This window comes from Gadus chalcogrammus, chromosome 23 (genome assembly GCF_026213295.1).
Source record: "Gadus chalcogrammus isolate NIFS_2021 chromosome 23, NIFS_Gcha_1.0, whole genome shotgun sequence".
Lineage (NCBI taxonomy): Eukaryota > Metazoa > Chordata > Actinopteri > Gadiformes > Gadidae > Gadus > Gadus chalcogrammus.
The window spans coordinates 10,229,851-10,247,001 of record NC_079434.1 but is presented as its reverse complement, the minus strand read 5'-3'; the positions used below and the strand labels follow the sequence as shown (position 1 = coordinate 10,247,001).

Here is a 17,151-nt window from a genome sequence, read left to right as displayed (position 1 = left end):
AACCATGGCTCAGATAACCCCCACTAGTCTCGTTGTAGAAATACCAGAGACGAGAGTCCGACGTGTTATGCACCATAACACCAAAGGCAGAACGGTTACCCAAATAACAAGGAAGTGTGCAACACTTGCGTTACAGTCCTGGAGCTCTATATCTAAATAATATCATGATGCAGATCTGAAATACTCAAAAGTGAAAAATCAATGACGCACATCTTAATATAAAAATGTTTTACTTCTCTATTGCCAAAGACACAAAACACGTCTTCCAATAAACAGCTTGAAATAGAAATCATCAAACGTCCAATGATGCAAGCATCAGGGAGGGGAGCCGATAAATGGGATGATAAAACAGGAACTTAAATCAAAATTCAAACCTCGATCCATGTTCCACAAAAATTCACTTTCATCTCGGCTATGTTTCTGATTAGGATAGCAAGCGTGAAGAAAATGACACCACTGCTCCCAAATGGAGAACAGGGGTACCAAGGTGCCAGGGAGACCTGTGGACACCGTTGCCATTATGGGGATGAAGGAGGGGTGAGGACAGGGAGGGGTCTGTTGAGGACAGGGAGGGGTCTTTTGAGAAGGGGGAGGAGTCTGTGGCGGACGGGGAGGGGCCTGTTGAAAAGGGGGAGGGTCTGTCAGGAAGGGGGAGGGGTTTGTTGAGGACAGGGGTCTGTTGGGAATGAGGAGGGGTCTGTTGAGAAGGGGGAGGAGTATGTTGAGGACGGGGAGGGGCCTGTTAAGAAGGAGGAAGGTCTGTTGAATGGAGGAGGGGCCTGTGGTGACGTTGCGTTGGCGAGGCTGAATCTGTGCACGGTCACGTCTTCTCGCCACAGGAAGCGTCCGCGGGGCCGCTAGCGGAGCTCAGGTGGTGGTACGCTGCGTGCTGGAACTTGAGGACCTCGTTGCCCCAGCTGGTCCAGCCCGGCTGCAGGCTCCTGGCAAACAGCTCCAGACGACGGGCCCTGGGCCCCATATAGGGCCTCAGTACCTCTAATACACACAGAGAGGGAGAGCGAGACGGAGAGACGGAGAGACAGAGAGACAGAGAGACAGAGAGACAGAGAGACAGAGAGACAGAGAGACAGAGAGACAGAGAGGGAGAAAGAGAGAGAGAGAGAGACAGAGACAGAGAGGGAGAGAAAAAGCGAGTGTGTGACAGATTTGGAGAGAGCGAGGTCGTCCGAGCATGAAAGAGAAAGAGTGAGTTTGTGCGTGCGAGACAGTGAGGGAGAGAGGTGTGGCAGTCAGAGAAACAAAGAGGTTGAGAAAAAGAGATGGAGAGACAAAGAAAAAAGTGAATCACCAGTAGGCTATCAGGTGGGAGTATGAAACTTTTGTTGTAAAACAGAAAGGGCTGCGCTCAGCCTGCTGTTCTTAGTCTACCGTCATACTTCCTAGGTTCTTGAGTCCCTTGTTGTAGCGCGGGATAATTGATTAATCTAATCAATGAACCTTCAGCCCGTGCACAAGGTCGTCACAGGATGTGCTCACCTGACATATCTCTCCCTGCTCCCACGCACCTCTGCCAGCTCACTCGCACACCTTCCCGTCCACGCCTACAGGCCCTCAAACAACACGCAGCCGACAGCATGACCGATGACAGCCCTTTGCCCTTCCCCATCTCTCTCCCCCGTCTCCCCCCCCGTCTCCCTCCTCCACATCTCTCAGAAGAAGTTCCACTCGTCCCAGAACTGAACTAAAAGATCTTTAGTTTCTTATTTCAGAACACAGTCTCAGTGTTGAGGCTGTGGTTCTGTCACAGTGATCCATCCCGGTACAGACAGGGGGAGCTTCCCCCCCCCACTAATTCTGAGTTAAGAGAAGCTTGTTAGCTAGCCCGCCCAATTAACAAGGGACAAGTGTCGTAAATAAGTCTTTGTCTGGAAATACTACGATGCAAACATCGGATGTCTGACTCGCGCTTCTGGATCCGTCCCTATTCAAATAAACAATAAAAAAAGATGGAGACGAGAATTTCAGATAAACTAGTTCTGCAATGAACGGACTGGGAAAGATCAATGCAGCACCGATCTAATGTATACACTCCCTCCTGGCAGAGGATGGCAGAACACCTGTGGCTCAGGTGTTAAGGGAAGCATTGATAATTAAACATTATAATAACTAATGGAGCTCAACATTCCATCATTTACATTCAAAGCATAACTGCTGTTTGAGACCATCTGGCTGGGGGCTAGCCTTAGGGGGGGGGGGGGGGGGGGGGGGGGGTGAGGGGAGTCGCTGTTCTGCACAGAGGGATGTCACTCCCGGGGAGGAGCCTAGGTTCACCTGGGGGCCCCAGCTAGCGGCAGCGGACACCTTCAACATGCAAATGGGAGCAGCACAATCTCCATGGCAGATAGAGTTCACCAGTGTTTCGTTTATACAAGTGGCTTCACCGACCATCCACTGGGTCGATGACGAGGCGTTGACGGTGGTCATCTCCTCGATGTTACTTTCCTTTGAAAAGATGGAAGGCACTCGGCGGTTAAACAGCATGGCTGTGGTGCCTCTCTCCTACTGGGTACCTGACTCTGCCCACCGTGTACACTACGAGGTAGGCAGGAGGTATTGCCCATTTCAGTGTGGTAGTGATGAAACCTAGCCTAGTCCTTAAGCTGGATCATGAGCCACAGAGAAGTTTACATTTCACTGCGTTGCATAATAATGATGCGGGGGGGGGGGGAGAGAGACGAATAGAGAGAGAGAGACACAGAGAGACACACAGAGAGAGACGGAGAGAGAGAGAGAGAGAGAGAGACACACAGAGAGAGACAGAGACAGAGACAGAGACAGAGAGAGAGAGAGAGAGAGAGTGACACACACAGAGAGAGACACACAGGGAGAGAGACACAGGGAGAGAGACACAGAGAGCGAGAGACACACGGAGAGAGAGAGATAGACACCCAGACAGACAGAAAGACAGACAGATGTGGAAGCAGCATATCTGACAGGTCTTAGTCTATCTTTTGATGAAGGCAAAGAGGACGAAACACAAGGCAGAGGACATTGGACACAACACTTCTATCTACAGTACAGTACAGTTCAGTTCACCTACTCTGCACTACTTTATTTAGTGAAGTCACATGGTTGTGATTGCATTACATTCAAGCATTTCACGGCCATAACTACACCTACTTCTTGTTGTCCTAGAATAGACATGACAACCTGCCTGCTGCACTGGCTCCCGGTCAAATTCAGAATTGATTTTAAGATTTTACTCTTTGTTTTTGAAGCTCTTAATGGCTCAGCACCCCCTTATATGGCTCAAATGCTTTCCCCACACTCCACCTCCAGGTCGACCCGGTCATCCACAAAACAGCTCCCATCTGTCCCCCGTACACATCTTAAAACGAAAGGTGGCCGGGCATTCTCTGTTGCTGGCCCAAACCTATGGAAACCCTTTCCACCCCACATCAAGTCCTCTACCACCCTTGCCAGTTTTAAGTCTAATTTAAAGACGTACCTTTTCACTCTTGCTTTTAACAACCCTTAACACCCTTAACCTTGTTCTTACTACTTTTATTGCTTTCTTTCTACTTATTTTATGCATTTCTTTTTTAGTCAAGACCTGTGTATTCCTGGGCCCCTTTCATCAACTGTCCTGCCCAACCCCGACTTCTGTCAATGTAAAGCGCTTTGGGTCAACTCCTGTTGTATTTAAATGTGCTATATAAATAAAAGTGACTTGACTTGACCCTCCAGACTAATCTCCATCCTGAGTCCTCCTCCTCCTCCTCCTCTTCCCCCACAGGGTTGGGGCTTCACAGCCTCCATCTCCCATCTCCTTCGTAACTCTTTCGTTGGCTAGGTTGGGTGAGGTGTCAGCCAGGGCTTAGAGGTCCAGGGCTGAAGTTGGAGCTAAAGGCTGAAGGCTGAACCCTCCAGGGGTCCCAGGAGAAGGGCGGTGCTGGTGGTCCTCCCCAGTCCACTGTGGTTAACTTCATGTCTGCTGGCATTTCACCCAAGACCCCCTGCTGGGGCCGGAGCACCGAGCCACCCTTCCCCATGACATTTACTGACAAGGCATCCACCACCAGCACCACCACCACCGTCGATCTGTTCTGCAGCCAGAGTGACGGAGAACCCCAGTTTCAGACCCGAACAGGCTGGATATACCACAGGCTAGATACACCACAGTGCTAGTGCTTTGGTGTATCTAGGTTTACTTCTGTAAGCTCAATAAACATTCATATTTTAGTAACCTAGCTGTTCAAATAAAATGAACCCATACTGACACATACTAACCCTGACTAACAGACACATTCTAACCCTGACTAACAGACCACGCTAACCCTGACTAACGCACATACTAACCCTGACTAACAGACCATACTAACCCTGACTCACGCACATACTAACCCTGACTAACAGACCATGCTAACCTTGACTAACAGACCGTGCTAACCCAGACTAACAGATCCCATAGACTCATAATGGATTTCAGCAGAGACTTTCCAAAAACAACACACATAACTTATTCTTTCGACTTTAGACGTCATTCTCCTCGCCGGATGACGAGGAGAGATCTATTAAAATGCGCACCTATTGTAGCAAAGACTGCGACGGATACACATCTCCTGATGTCTCTCCCTCCAACACCACCCCTCATCACTGACGTCACGCATGTTCTGCACATTCATATATCCGCCAAGGCCATCCCACCCTCCCCCCTATCGACGCAGCTTCCTGCAGTCAAGCCACGATCCATGGAAGTGAAAGAAAAGGAATATATATCAAAGGAATAAACAAGTCAATGTTGCAGAACTAATCTATATTGTGCAACTAATCAATGTTGCGAAGCTAGTCCCTTATGTTAAATGTATCAAAAGTTCCCAAGAAGTGAATTAACCTTTGCAGTCAGTCAGGCCAAGGAGTGAACCGGGGATGCATAAAAGTACAAATAAATAGAGTATTAATTAAAACTGAAGAGGTTATTTTTCCATGACCACGAGGCTATGAGTCTTCAGTCTTTTTTTTTTGCACAATTCTAGAACCAGTAGTGATATTAATGCAGCTACACTGCCCTCTAGTGGCGGTTAAAAGCATATCTCTTGTAGAGCACAGATCGTGGTGAAGCCCCCGGGAGAGCCTTACCAGAGAGAGAGGGCTTCTGGGAGTGGAACACCGACGGGACACTCACGAGGAGGCGACCATTGTCCACAGGAAGCTCTTCAATCTTCTCTTGAGGTCTGCTGTTGCTGCAAGACACAACGTCAAGTTTGCTCCAAATGACCCAGAACAGTATTCACAAAATAACACACACCCAGAACCCAAAAGTTTTATGCACCTCATGTTTAGCACCATGTGTGCCGAGAGCTACGAGTTAAGCTAGGATACCCTGGAAAACAGGATAGTCTAGTTTCACACTATGGTTGGGACTGTTACGGCTTTACCCCCCTGCCAAAACCTCAGCCAGCCTGTGGCCCGCTTAAGCAGGAAACCTCGACTCCTACCTACCACCTAAGGACACAGATCGGAATTCAATGCAAGAGGCTTTGGATAAAAGTGCCTGCTGAATAAAGATTCACTTTAGTCCACTTGTGATGTCACAAATTTAAACAAATCCCCAAGTTTATAATAAATCAGTGTGGTAGACGTGCCGCTTCCATAAAACTCCCCACAAACCTGCGTTGGGGGTCCGGGGAACGTGGATCTGACGGAGGATCGAGATCAGAGGACGGAGGAGGATCTGGGAGTGGAGGTGAGGGTGGGGTAGGATGTGGGGTTGAGGCAGCATGGGAGGGTGGCTGCGTGCGGCGGGGTGAGGGAGGAGGTGAGGATGAGGGAGGAGGTGAGGATGAGGGAGGTGTGCAACGTCCAAGGAGGAGAACCTCGTAGGGCTTCTTGTGAGGAGAGTCCAGCGGGAAAACGTACTCTCCTGCTGTGGTCACCTGGAGGGGCGAGAGATGCAGGAAGGGATGTTCACAGAGGTGGACGGAGAGAGGGACAGAAATATAAGAGAGATGGAGATAGAGAGATTATAGAGATAGTAATAGACATGGAGGGATAGTAATACAGATAGATAGGACTATAAGTAATCAAATGGGCGAGAGAGAGAGAGGCAGTTATAGAGGTAGCGAGAGACAGCGGCGACGGGGACAGTTTCTGGGACAGACACAGTCAGGGTCAAAGACAGAAGGGAAAAGACAGAAGGAGGAGTGGAGAGGTCTAGATATGCCCATCTATTTATGGTTTATTCAGTTCATCTCCAGCCTAACACCTCTTTGTCCATCCTGGCTCTGCCCTGTTGTGATTGGCTGCTCACCTTGACCCAGAACCATTCCGCCACGACCTGGACCCCCCAGTGGGGGTACAGCTGATCACGCACGAAGCGCAGGAGGCTGGGTTTGTTGGTAACCCAGGTAACCACCAAGCAGCCGGGGGCGGCAAGCAGAGGAACAGGAAGTTGTTTCAGCTGTGTGGAGGGGAGGCTACTATACCTTTAAGAGAACAGGACATGAACACCAGCAAATCAGAACACAGCCTGCTGTGGCAAACAAGGGCTGGGAGAATGGTGAATATTGCCCAGTTTTCAACAGTAGTTAGAAACAGAAGAATTATCACTGCTGAAATCAAATAAAACGTTATGCATGCAATGGTTTTCTGTGGTCTGCAGCTGTCTGCAACATACTGTTTTTGGCTCAACAGTATCAGAGGTCAGGCGAAAAGCTGGCCCAGGCTGGACAATCTAGTCTTGTTCAATACTATTCTCCTCTTTGGCCAAGTGAAATAATTTGTTTACCTTCCACTTCTTTGCACAGACTTGTTCTCCCACGGCGGGTCCACAACGATCAGGTCAAACTTCTTCCCATCTATGCCGGAAACAAGAAGTCAAGTAAATATCGAATGCAAGGAATGTGCGTCTTGGGGTTTGGGGGAGACTTCGATTCCAAACCAGGGAAGACGAACAATTTAAACTAGAGGACAAAAACTCCCAAACCTTCATGACACAGGAGTGCACTTCTCACAGGAGGGCACTTCTCACAGGAGGGTACTCATAGCAGGAGTGTAAACCTTGCAAGAGTGTAGACTTTGCAGGAGTGTACACATAGTAAGAGTGTAAACATAGTACTGTACAGACGTGTACACATAGTAAAGTACTCACAGTGAACGAGAGGCTGTATTCTGGTGAAGTCCGACAGCAGGAAGCTTGTACGTGGTGGTATGATGTAATCGGCTCCCATTAAGGTCACCGCCATAGCCGAGTCAGCGTTACTCTCCGTTATCTTTGAGAACAGGTCGAGGTGTGACGTGCTACAGACACCTTCTGCGGGGAGGAATTGGACTGGGACATCTACCTCGTAGTCATCATCGTCTTTATCCTGTTCGTCCGCTAGAGGGAGCCGTTTAGCCATGTCGCAGAGCGCCGCCAGGTTACAGTCCGGGACGGGGACAGGTTCCACTTCCTCGCCGTCCCTCGACGAGTCATCCAGGTACCCAAGTGGCCTCACAGCCTCCACTAAACATTTGGTCCCTTCCAGAATGAAAGCCCTGACCTGCACTTAATGTAAAATCACCACTTACACAAAGTTCAAAGCATGAAACTGTCCAGAAGAATTGCATATGGCCAACTGTACTGTATTATTGTTTAAAATCAAATAATGGAGAGGATCTATTTCATGGTGATTTCATTGAGATGTCAAAATGATTCATAGAGTAATGTACCTTTTCATGGTAGGCAAGGGCATCGATCTCTCCTTGGTTCAAATCAACATGTTTCCTCTTCCTTTTCTGTGCATAAATGAATAGTTTATTGTCGGCAGTACAAGTAAACGGCTAGTTTGAACCAGTTGGAACATGGATGTATGTGAACAAGTAACTAGTTTGCCTAATTTAATCCTATTAAACATCATACTATTGTTGGGCAAAATAACCTGCTGAGCACATCACATGTACATTATAAATATAGCTAACTCCATCCTTAGCCTGATGAGCACATCACATGGCCGTCACATTACAATATAGTCAACTTTTAACACATAACACAAACATGATAATATAGTCAGGTAAAGGCCAGAGCCAAGGCCCCATTTCCCAAGCAGGCAAATGGTAAACACTCAGACAATGCAACAGTCATCCTCAAGAACGGGAGAGCCACATTAATTCATCACACAGGAGATACTTCGAGCACACAAGAGATACTTCGAGAACAAAGGAGACACTGAGGAGCTCTTCCCCGTTAGTAGGAACACAAGAAGATACACTTGCATACACCAGGGCCTGGGAGCCAAGGTCAAGCAAAAACACACAGAACCACACACACCTCAAACGCACACACCTCATCGAGAGGAGGATACAGCATAAAACTGTATCACAGAGACTCTTCACCTTCTTCTGAAGCAGACCTTCCACGGAGGCGAAGCTCCGGACGAACCATCAGCGCTGATTAGGGACTTAGACATATTCGATTTCTCACGCTTTATGACTCTGTATAACCGTTGCCACTTTACTTAATAGATCCAAGGTCCTCGTGCCGACAGACTTTATTACCTCTTCGTCTCATTTCATCTGGTCCAGTAACTAGACAGACCGTTTTTCCCAACACTATGTTATCGCTTGTGCACATTTCATATGGTCATGTCACACTTGTTATTACATACATGCTTACCCTTGAATGTTTTACTAGTGAACTATCCTTTGCGTCGATATCCGTATTTACATTCCCTGAGTTATTTGCACCGTATGGTCGTTTTAAGGCGTCGAAGCATTGCCGTCTAAAGCAACACTTAATCTCCTGGTTCTGTCCTCCTCTCCACCGAACACACCGGGATAGACCTCGGTCGATCAGGGAACAAGGATCCAGAACCCACCCGTTCTTGTTCTGGACTACGACAGACATGATTTTTCGATCAAACCACGACCCAACCACCCCAACACGAACACATGTCAACGGGGAACAAACCTACCGAGGCGCATGCGCACTCGATTATAACAAAATAATCGAGTGCGTGTGTAACCAGGGTGAAATTACATGTCTTAACTTGATTGAAATTTCACCAAATAATGATTAACATGAAGCCAGTCCGTGTTTAGTGACGTCTATGCAGCGCTAAGCTCATGGTGTGTTCCACATTCCACAATCCTCGGACGCCAGACTTCCGAATCGAAAGTCGAAGACCTCCCAGCTTTCTTCCGGCATTTCTCCGGGGCACGCCCCCTTTTTGTTGTTTTTTGTTTGTAGGGTGGGCATTCTTGACTCGTGAGTAACTCGTCACTCGACCAGGAAGAATACGGATTTGTAGCAATTTATTATACACTTAACATTTGACACTGTGTGTGCCAAGTATTAAGTCATTTTAAGCAGAGTACATTATCCAGCGCGGTAGACGCCTTCACGCGGTCCAACCTGGCTGACTTGTTTTTTGTTTGCTCATAGTTTGAGGTCCACAACAAGGCAAGCATGTCGCTGGAGAGAACCTCGGACGATGCGCGACTCTTGGCGCCCTTCGAAGAAACACGAGCCCAGAAGAGGATCAGCGTGTACGACCGGCGCTCCATCGACGGAGAGGCCATCATAGTGGAGCACCAGCGGCGTCGACTACAATCAATTTCTGCGATTTATAACCGAGGCAAATTATGGCTTTATATCAAACAAAAAATTACATAACTTTAATAACAGAAAAACGCATACTTAATGGTACTAATTGTTTATTTCGAGCAAATGTATAACAATATATTTGGCTTGCTTTTTCTGAAACGCACAATGGCCGACATTTATGCTAATCGTTTCAATCTAAAAATTCGCACCACACTCTATCCTAACAACAACAAATCTCTAGTGCCACTATTAGATCAGATTAGGCCCCGGTCTTGCATCATGCGTCTTCAATGTACAACATGGCATATGATATGATCTTTTGATTAGATTTTCCACCTTCACTTTAACTTTCTTCTGCTAGACAGTGCGACCGGTTTGCACCAGATCACTTTGATGCCCTAGACCGGGGTGTGAAACTCAAGCTATGCCACATCCAAAAACTATAAAAGTTGTAGGGTTTTATATATATAGTTTAACTATATCATTATACAATAATGAATACCAAAGTAGGGGATGCAGCAACTAACTATTTAATAAGAATACTTATTTAATAATAAATCAAACTGAAGGGGATAGTGAGTCTATAACGAACATTAATATTTTCTTTGTTTGTGACATGACGCCTAATAAAATCACAATGCACCTGATATCACAGCACAGCTATTTAGAGAAAATGAGGTTGACTTTCCTTCCTGTAAAGATCCTTCTGGAAAGCTTTAAAAACTGAATTTGCCATTAAGTATACTGAGATGAATTTCCTCAGTATTTCTTTCTTCGTTTGCATAGGAATTTGCAAGAAAACAGATAGTCTCTAGTTACTGCTTTAAAAAGATTGATAACAAAAAGTCAGACTGAATGTGCGACAGTGGGCTTGTCTTGCCGAATACAATATAAAGACTGCTGCGGAAACAGTTAGTGGTCGGATATCATCTAGGTGTGTCCTTGAATAAGCAGAGCGTATGCTTTAATGTGGCCGTGAAGGGGTGGGTGGTGCAGCAATGCACCCATCACCATGTACAGGACATGTTGTAGTGATTGCTTGGTATCGTTGTGCAGTTACAGGAGATAGGAATGAATTTGGTTAGAATTGGGTTTGACACGTGCCCTTGACTATTATACTAAATTATGATCATGTCAAAAAATTAAAGGCTGCATTTCTCCTTTTAAGTAGCCAAGCATAATATTGCTCACTCTGCTTATTTACTTATTTTATCGACAGGACCTCAAAGGGGCATATAGCATTACAACCACAAAGATTATCATTACATTCTATGCCGTAGGTTAGATGTGGACCAAACAAACATCAGGGCAGTTGGGGGGATTAGCCTCGCATTCGCTCAGATAGTGGGCTAAAGGGCATGGTCGTCCCGCCCCCCCAAAGGAAACAACTGAATATGACGTTTTTTTCTTATTCCAAACACATTTAAACCCAGTACATTGAAAGTATAAACCTGGCATGTCATTTATTTCTCCTACATTTGTAGAGGTAACTGGTTTCCCTCAATCCAGGTTCCTTGATTGGTAACGGGGCTCAGCTGGCTGAATGCCTATTGACCCCAGCTGCCACATGTTGGCTTCCTCAACGAACCCTTCTTGAGGTTCTAGCCTTGGTTGTCTGCCTCCAGGTCAGCTTTAATCAAAAGCTCTATGATCACACACTCAGGCACTGGAGATCTGATGCTCCAACGCTCCTGTCTTCAGCTCAATGTTCACACCGTCCTCCACCCTGTTGCTGAGTTTCAAATTCAACAATGTTTCCCCAAATTTAAAACTTAAATTCATGATTGATTAATAAAACTGACCAAAACAACATTACTACGATTACTATATTCTATATGCTACTCTACCTCTGAAAAGGAGGTCATTGCGATTTGACGTCAAACTGAGACTCATCCCCCACAAAATACCTTCGGATATTTATTGGTAATTCCTGATATCATTGTATAAATGAATTAGATCTCTTAAAAATGCTCATTCCATCCATCCCTCGTCATCCCTCCATCCAACCATTTTATATTTGAGTTTTATTTAGGATATCAATGAAACATGAATTAGCATGTAACATATGTCACTTAGATTAAAGTAACGATGGTTCCTGTGGTGTTTATTTCCTGCAGGAGCTCATCATACCATCCACAGAAAGGTTCGTCCTGACAACAACCGACAGAACAGTGTTGGACTTTGATAAATTCCGTGAGTATGATTTCTTTGTGTTGCTGATTTCCTTTATGCTTAACCCTTGTGTTGCGTCAGGTGAATTTACATTCCAAATCCATGAAAAAATACAGTTGATAGATACCTAGAAACGAAGTGGCAGGACAGTCTTGTGGTCAGGGTGTTTGACCTCCACACAAAGGTTCTGGGTTCAATCCCCAATGTCCACACTCTACCTGTAGGCATCCCAGAGCAAGCCCCCCCCCCTAACCCCTACCTGCACCCTTATGACATGTGTTTGAAGCCTAAAGGCGTTGGTAACATGATTAATCACTTAATACTCATCACCGTCCTCCCACCGGTCGGTCAAACGGTGGCCCTTTAAAGTTCTCCCTTGTCGTTGCTCTGCAGAGGAGCTCAAGGATGGAAACACTTTGCACCTCATGCAGACGGAGCACCAGGAGTTGCCGGCGGCAACCCAAGAGCAAATCGTCTTCACGCCTCACTACGACACGATAGTCCGCAGTGGCCTGTATGAGTACTACGCCAGTGAGGGACAGATGGCCCTGCGTGAGTAACCATGGGGATCCAGACCACTGAAACGTACCTTTATAACGTGTATCTTCATTTGATGGGACACTTTAATCTTACCGTACCATTAGTGCATATGTTAATAGCATGTGCATGGGTGGCCCCAGTGGGAATTGAACCCGTAACCCTGGCAGTGTACCCACCCTGCTCGACCAGGTTAGATATAGACATTAGATATTAGATATTTGTATTATGATGGCACTGAATAATAACAAATGGATGTAACAGCAGTTGCCCGATTGGGCTTAAAACAGCAAACCCACTTACCCAAGACTCCTGGTTTTGATACTATCTCTACGCTCATATCCTGTTCACTTGTTTCACAAAGTTAGAATGCTGTGAAACCGGGCTATCTATTTCACCTGACACAGACCAATAGTTAAGGATGCTGATCTAGTCTCATCTAAAATTAAAGCTCCTGCTTTGGCGAATGAACTTGAAGCATTGCCTCCCTGATTGTATGATTACGCTATGGGTCATAGTTGATAACACGCTAACGTGCTGCTTGTGTGCTGCTAACCAGAACGTATGTTTCTCCAGCCTACGCTTTGGCTGAACTCATTGACAACTCAATCTCTGCCACCGCGTCCAGCAAGGGGGAGAGATCCATAGAGCTGCGACTGGTTAGTGTCGGACGACTGCAGTCCACGTCCTTACTTATCTTCAAGATGGTCACAACTACATTCTTCCCAAGGCTGTTGAACAATTGTAACCCATGTTGATAGAGTTAACCAGTCTGTTGGAAAGCTGTTAACAGTTAACTTCTAGGCGCTCGTCCTCGCTCATATCTACCAACTTTTGTTGCCACGGTGACAGCTGTTTGATGACACGCTGGGCAAGCCAGCGGTCGTCTTTGTAGACAACGGCAGTGGCATGACCTCCAAGCAGCTCAACAACTGGGCCGTGTACCGCCTCTCCAAGTACACCAGAGAAGACGGCAAGTTCAGAAGGTTGGTTCCTCCCGCCGGGTCGTCTGTTGAGTGTTCGTCAAAGCAGAACCGTCACTTATCGGAACCATCATGCTTGATGATTGCAAGAGAGCACGGCTTTGTATGCCTGTTGTGAAAAAATTGTGATATCACTTAAGTAATGCAAGAGGCAAACCAAGGTGATAAATCAGCAAATTTAAAAAAAGCCAATTCTCCTTACATCATGAAGTACGTTTTGACAATGTGGTTTGGTTTCTTAAACACAGCGACCACCAAGGCTACATAAGGCCGGAAGATGTCTCACGCAGTATCAACAGCGACATATCCTGCTTTGGAGTGGGAGGAAAACAAGCCATCTTCTATATTGGCAACTCCACCAGGGTAAATACTGCACACCAGGAAGGACAAGGAAGGAGGAACACCACCAGACCACACCTGGTTTCTTTCAACTGTGATTGTTTGTGTTGACAGATGATCACCAGGCCAACAGGCTCTCCTGACGTTCATGAGCTGATTCTCTCCAAGGAAGACTTTGAGAGCAAGGCAATGAACAACGAGGACATCTACAGCGGGTTCATCCATAACAGGAAGGTTAGACTGTCCATATAAACCAATCAGGTTCCTCCATAACGGGAAGGTTAGGCTGTCCCTATGAACCAATCAGGTTACCCCAGAACCAGAATGTTAGACTGTCCCTGTAAACCAATCAGGTTCCTCCAGAACCAGAAGGTTAGGCTGTCCCTGTAAACCAATCAGGTTCCTCCAGAACCGGAAGGTTCGATTTTTTTAGGACATATCATTAAATGAAAATACAATATCATTCAAACATGATAAACGAGAATACTAAATTATCGCCATAACTATATTTTATGGGAGAGAATATCCCATTCATATTGTGCATCTAGGTTTTTGCCATAATATCGCGGAATGAAGGAGTGTACCATGTTGATGACAACACTACAGCACTATACTATACACTATATAATAACCCCACGATCTGTGTTTGTGTGTGCCTGTGTGTGTGTGTGTGTGTGTGTGTTGATGTGATATCCCCGTCCGAAATAGGGTTAAGCTTCACAACACTTTGTACCACGGTGTGGGGCGCATTTCATATACATCATCGCTGAATATATACCTCTCATGCCCAAATATCCCAAAGTTGATGTTGTTGGTGACCATGACCTCCCTCCTTCCTAGAACTCTCAAGCCCAAATTCCCCCAATGTGAAATTAACAACAGGAACCGGAGCAAAAAGTGGACAGTGACTGTTGAGCTCTATGAGTCCCTTCAGGTTGGGCTATGTCTGTGTTGACACCCCGTCTCCTCCGCGGGCCAGGTCGGGGACTCCTCCCACGTCCAGAAGGAGAGCGAGTGCTTTCTCCATAACCTGATCGCCGAGGAGACGGAAAAGGGGAGCTTCACGGCCGTGGTCATCACCGGGATCCCTCCGCAACACGCCACGTTCCTCAAGAACGACTTCGACAAATGGACCAGAGAGCTGGCGTAAGACCTCACACACTGAGCCCTAACTCCCCTTGGCTCCCCCTGACATCCTCATCAGGAGTTCAGCCTCAGTGGAGGTTCACTGAGGTGGGTGTTGTGTGTTTCGTTTCTCAACAGCCACATATATCACTACTACATCCACGGCCTCAATGGAAATGACCTGGTCCACCCCCTGAATTCAAACATCAACATTGAGGTAACGCTATCCTTTCTCTCACTGTTCAGCTATCCATCCCACACAGTTTTGTTTCCAGACCCACCAGGTTTTTTTTCACCACTTGCTAGGGCTGTAACGATATGCGTATCGAAACCGAAATCGCGACACTCAAAGCCACGAACCTGTCTCGCGGTGTGGGAAGGCAGCAGCGCGACACGCCCTTTCTAATCTCATTATCCTCAAGTCCAGATCCAGCCACGTGATATGAGCTGTTAGTGCCAGGGTTTCCGTGGTCCGGTAATAGAACAATTAAATGTCAGACAAAATTGTATCTCTCCGGTCAAATTGTCAGATTGAGATTTGCTAATAATCTGTCTAAATAACACCGCTCCTCCTATCGATGCCGCAAGTCTGCGACGAGATGCCCTCTCTGTGATGACAGCGCTCCGTGGCTACGGAGGATTGCACTTCTCCACAGCCTGCGAAGTCCTCATATGCGATATGAACGACATTTATCCAGAGTGGGCCAAGCGCGCAAAAATAGCCTGTGTGATCCCTGTCTCGAGTGTTTTGTGTGCTTTTACCGGCAGTTGGTCTGCTTATAGGTCGGAATGAAGCGGCCACCGATTGTTGACAGGCTGGGTACTTTATTCTACCAGACTTGTTTGTTTCTTCACTAGACACACCCACACACACGCTGCCGCTCGCCTTCCTCGCTCTTCAACTCACTCGTTGACGTCACTCACAGACACACACACACACACTGCCATTCTCGCGCACACACATACGCTACTTGTAACACTATGCCTCGTTATTGCGAATCAGATGTTCATGTTTTGTCACATCTATTTGAAAGTTAGGCTATTAAACGTGTTGCATTCTATAAGGCCTGATTATGTCATTATTTAAGCTACATAGCCTAATAAGAAGCGATGATAGGATATTTGACCGAAAACTAAACCTATGCAGGTCACTTTAACCGGCACCGATTTTTCTAGCGACGCTGGTTAGTGCTACCAAACTATTCAAATTACTATAATTTATTTGACATTAATATTTTGAAATACATAAGGCTAACCACAAAACTATTTGAGGGTTTTTGCCTACCTGCAAGCATCCTCCAACTGCAATCTTTGGTTATTTATTTATTAATTTTGCTATACTTTAATACTATTCTTTCTGGTCAAATCTGTTCAGTGTTCCAAATTATTTGTTATTAAATGTTACATTAAGTTAATCGTTATATAAGTGTTGTTTAAATAAGCTGTTTAAATGTAAAAAGAATCGTGGGATGTATCGAACCGTGGGTCACAAATCGTGATACCAACCGAATGGTGAGTTGGTGTATCGTTACAGCCCTACCACTTGCATATGAAGCCGTACTCGTGACTGTGCCGCTCTCATGACCCGTCTCTTTGTGGCTCACCGGAGAAGTGTTTTCCAAATGACTATATCACGGAAATGTCTTGAGAGCAGATCTCCCTGCGAGAGAAGCCCCCCAGATGCCCCAGGGTGGTGAACCTGCGCGAGGTGGACACTGACATGCAAACGCTTTACATAAACTCGGCGGCGGACACGTTTGAGTTCAAGGCATGCACGCCGTCCGGGGGGACGGTGGATGGAGTGCTGAGGTACCACCCGTTCCTCTACGACCGAGAGACCTACCCCCAGGACCCCAACACCCAACAGGGTAAGACCGCCCTGAGAGTCACGTCTACTGTCTTGTAGAAGATTCCTGCTTCACAGTATTTTTGAACACAACCATAAATAACGCCTACTTATACCTATTACATTACTGATGCCTGTTATTGGAAAAATACCATTAACATTGTTTTTATAACAAAATCTATCTCTATATATATATATATATATATATATATATATATATATTAGGGAGGCACTTATTCCACTTTTTCTCAGACCAAGCACTTTTTTTTCTCAGTACAAGTACTTACATTTGGGTATTTGCCGATACTGAGTACTTGAGTAATACCATAACAGTTTAAAGGGCAAGTGAACCCACTGTTTCAGCAATTTGAACACTTTGAGATCTAAGCGAGAGTTCTATCAAAGGGCGGGGCTTGTTATCGCCATTGTAGTAAATGAATTGGTGCTCAGACGAAGATACACCATCCACACACACACAGTTGTGTTTTAACATTTGAAATTACTATAGATTATTATGCTGGCCATCATATAATACAAATTATCTTGTTTAAAAAAAAAGTAATCGGGTGGTTGTACCGGAGAAGTTTTACGAGTACATGAGCACA

At 46.0% G+C, this 17,151-nt stretch overlaps 2 protein-coding genes across 2 annotated transcripts in view; one reads left to right on the top strand and one right to left on the bottom strand.

Annotated features, from left to right (window-relative positions):
• Positions 1–238: 238 nt before the first annotated feature.
• On the bottom strand, positions 239–9,160 carry mettl4 (methyltransferase 4, N6-adenosine). Its single transcript, XM_056583780.1, has 8 exons — positions 8,615–9,160; positions 7,672–7,737; positions 7,112–7,502; positions 6,749–6,818; positions 6,272–6,446; positions 5,632–5,897; positions 5,101–5,204; positions 239–996 (listed from the first exon to the last, which is right to left on the bottom strand). The coding sequence occupies exons 1-8, from the start codon at positions 8,843–8,845 to the stop codon at positions 821–823; spliced, it is 1,479 nt and encodes a 492-aa protein (XP_056439755.1). The 5' UTR covers positions 8,846–9,160; the 3' UTR covers positions 239–820.
• smchd1 (structural maintenance of chromosomes flexible hinge domain containing 1) overlaps positions 8,952–17,151 on the top strand; it is a 34,370-nt gene continuing 26,170 nt past the window's right edge. Inside the window, 12 exon segments of the mRNA XM_056583778.1 lie at positions 8,952–9,205; positions 9,383–9,529; positions 9,531–9,575; positions 11,662–11,737; positions 12,110–12,268; positions 12,830–12,912; positions 13,106–13,239; positions 13,485–13,599; positions 13,690–13,809; positions 14,555–14,721; positions 14,839–14,917; positions 16,355–16,568. Of these exon segments, the coding sequence (XP_056439753.1) occupies positions 9,407–9,529; positions 9,531–9,575; positions 11,662–11,737; positions 12,110–12,268; positions 12,830–12,912; positions 13,106–13,239; positions 13,485–13,599; positions 13,690–13,809; positions 14,555–14,721; positions 14,839–14,917; positions 16,355–16,568 (1,315 nt within the window). The 5' untranslated portion in view covers positions 8,952–9,205; positions 9,383–9,406.

Excerpts from the sequence above, each read along its gene's own strand:
- mettl4 (XM_056583780.1), bottom strand. The coding sequence starts at position 8,845 with ATGTCTGTCGTAGTCCAGAACAAGAACGGGTGGGTTCTGGATCCTTGT. Across the intron at positions 7,503-7,671 it reads CCCTTGCCTACCATGAAAAG|GTCAGGGCTTTCATTCTGGA; the intron begins GTACATTACTCT and ends CATTAAGTGCAG. Across the intron at positions 997-5,100 it reads CCAGAAGCCCTCTCTCTCTG|AGGTACTGAGGCCCTATATG; the intron begins GTAAGGCTCTCC and ends TGTGTGTATTAG.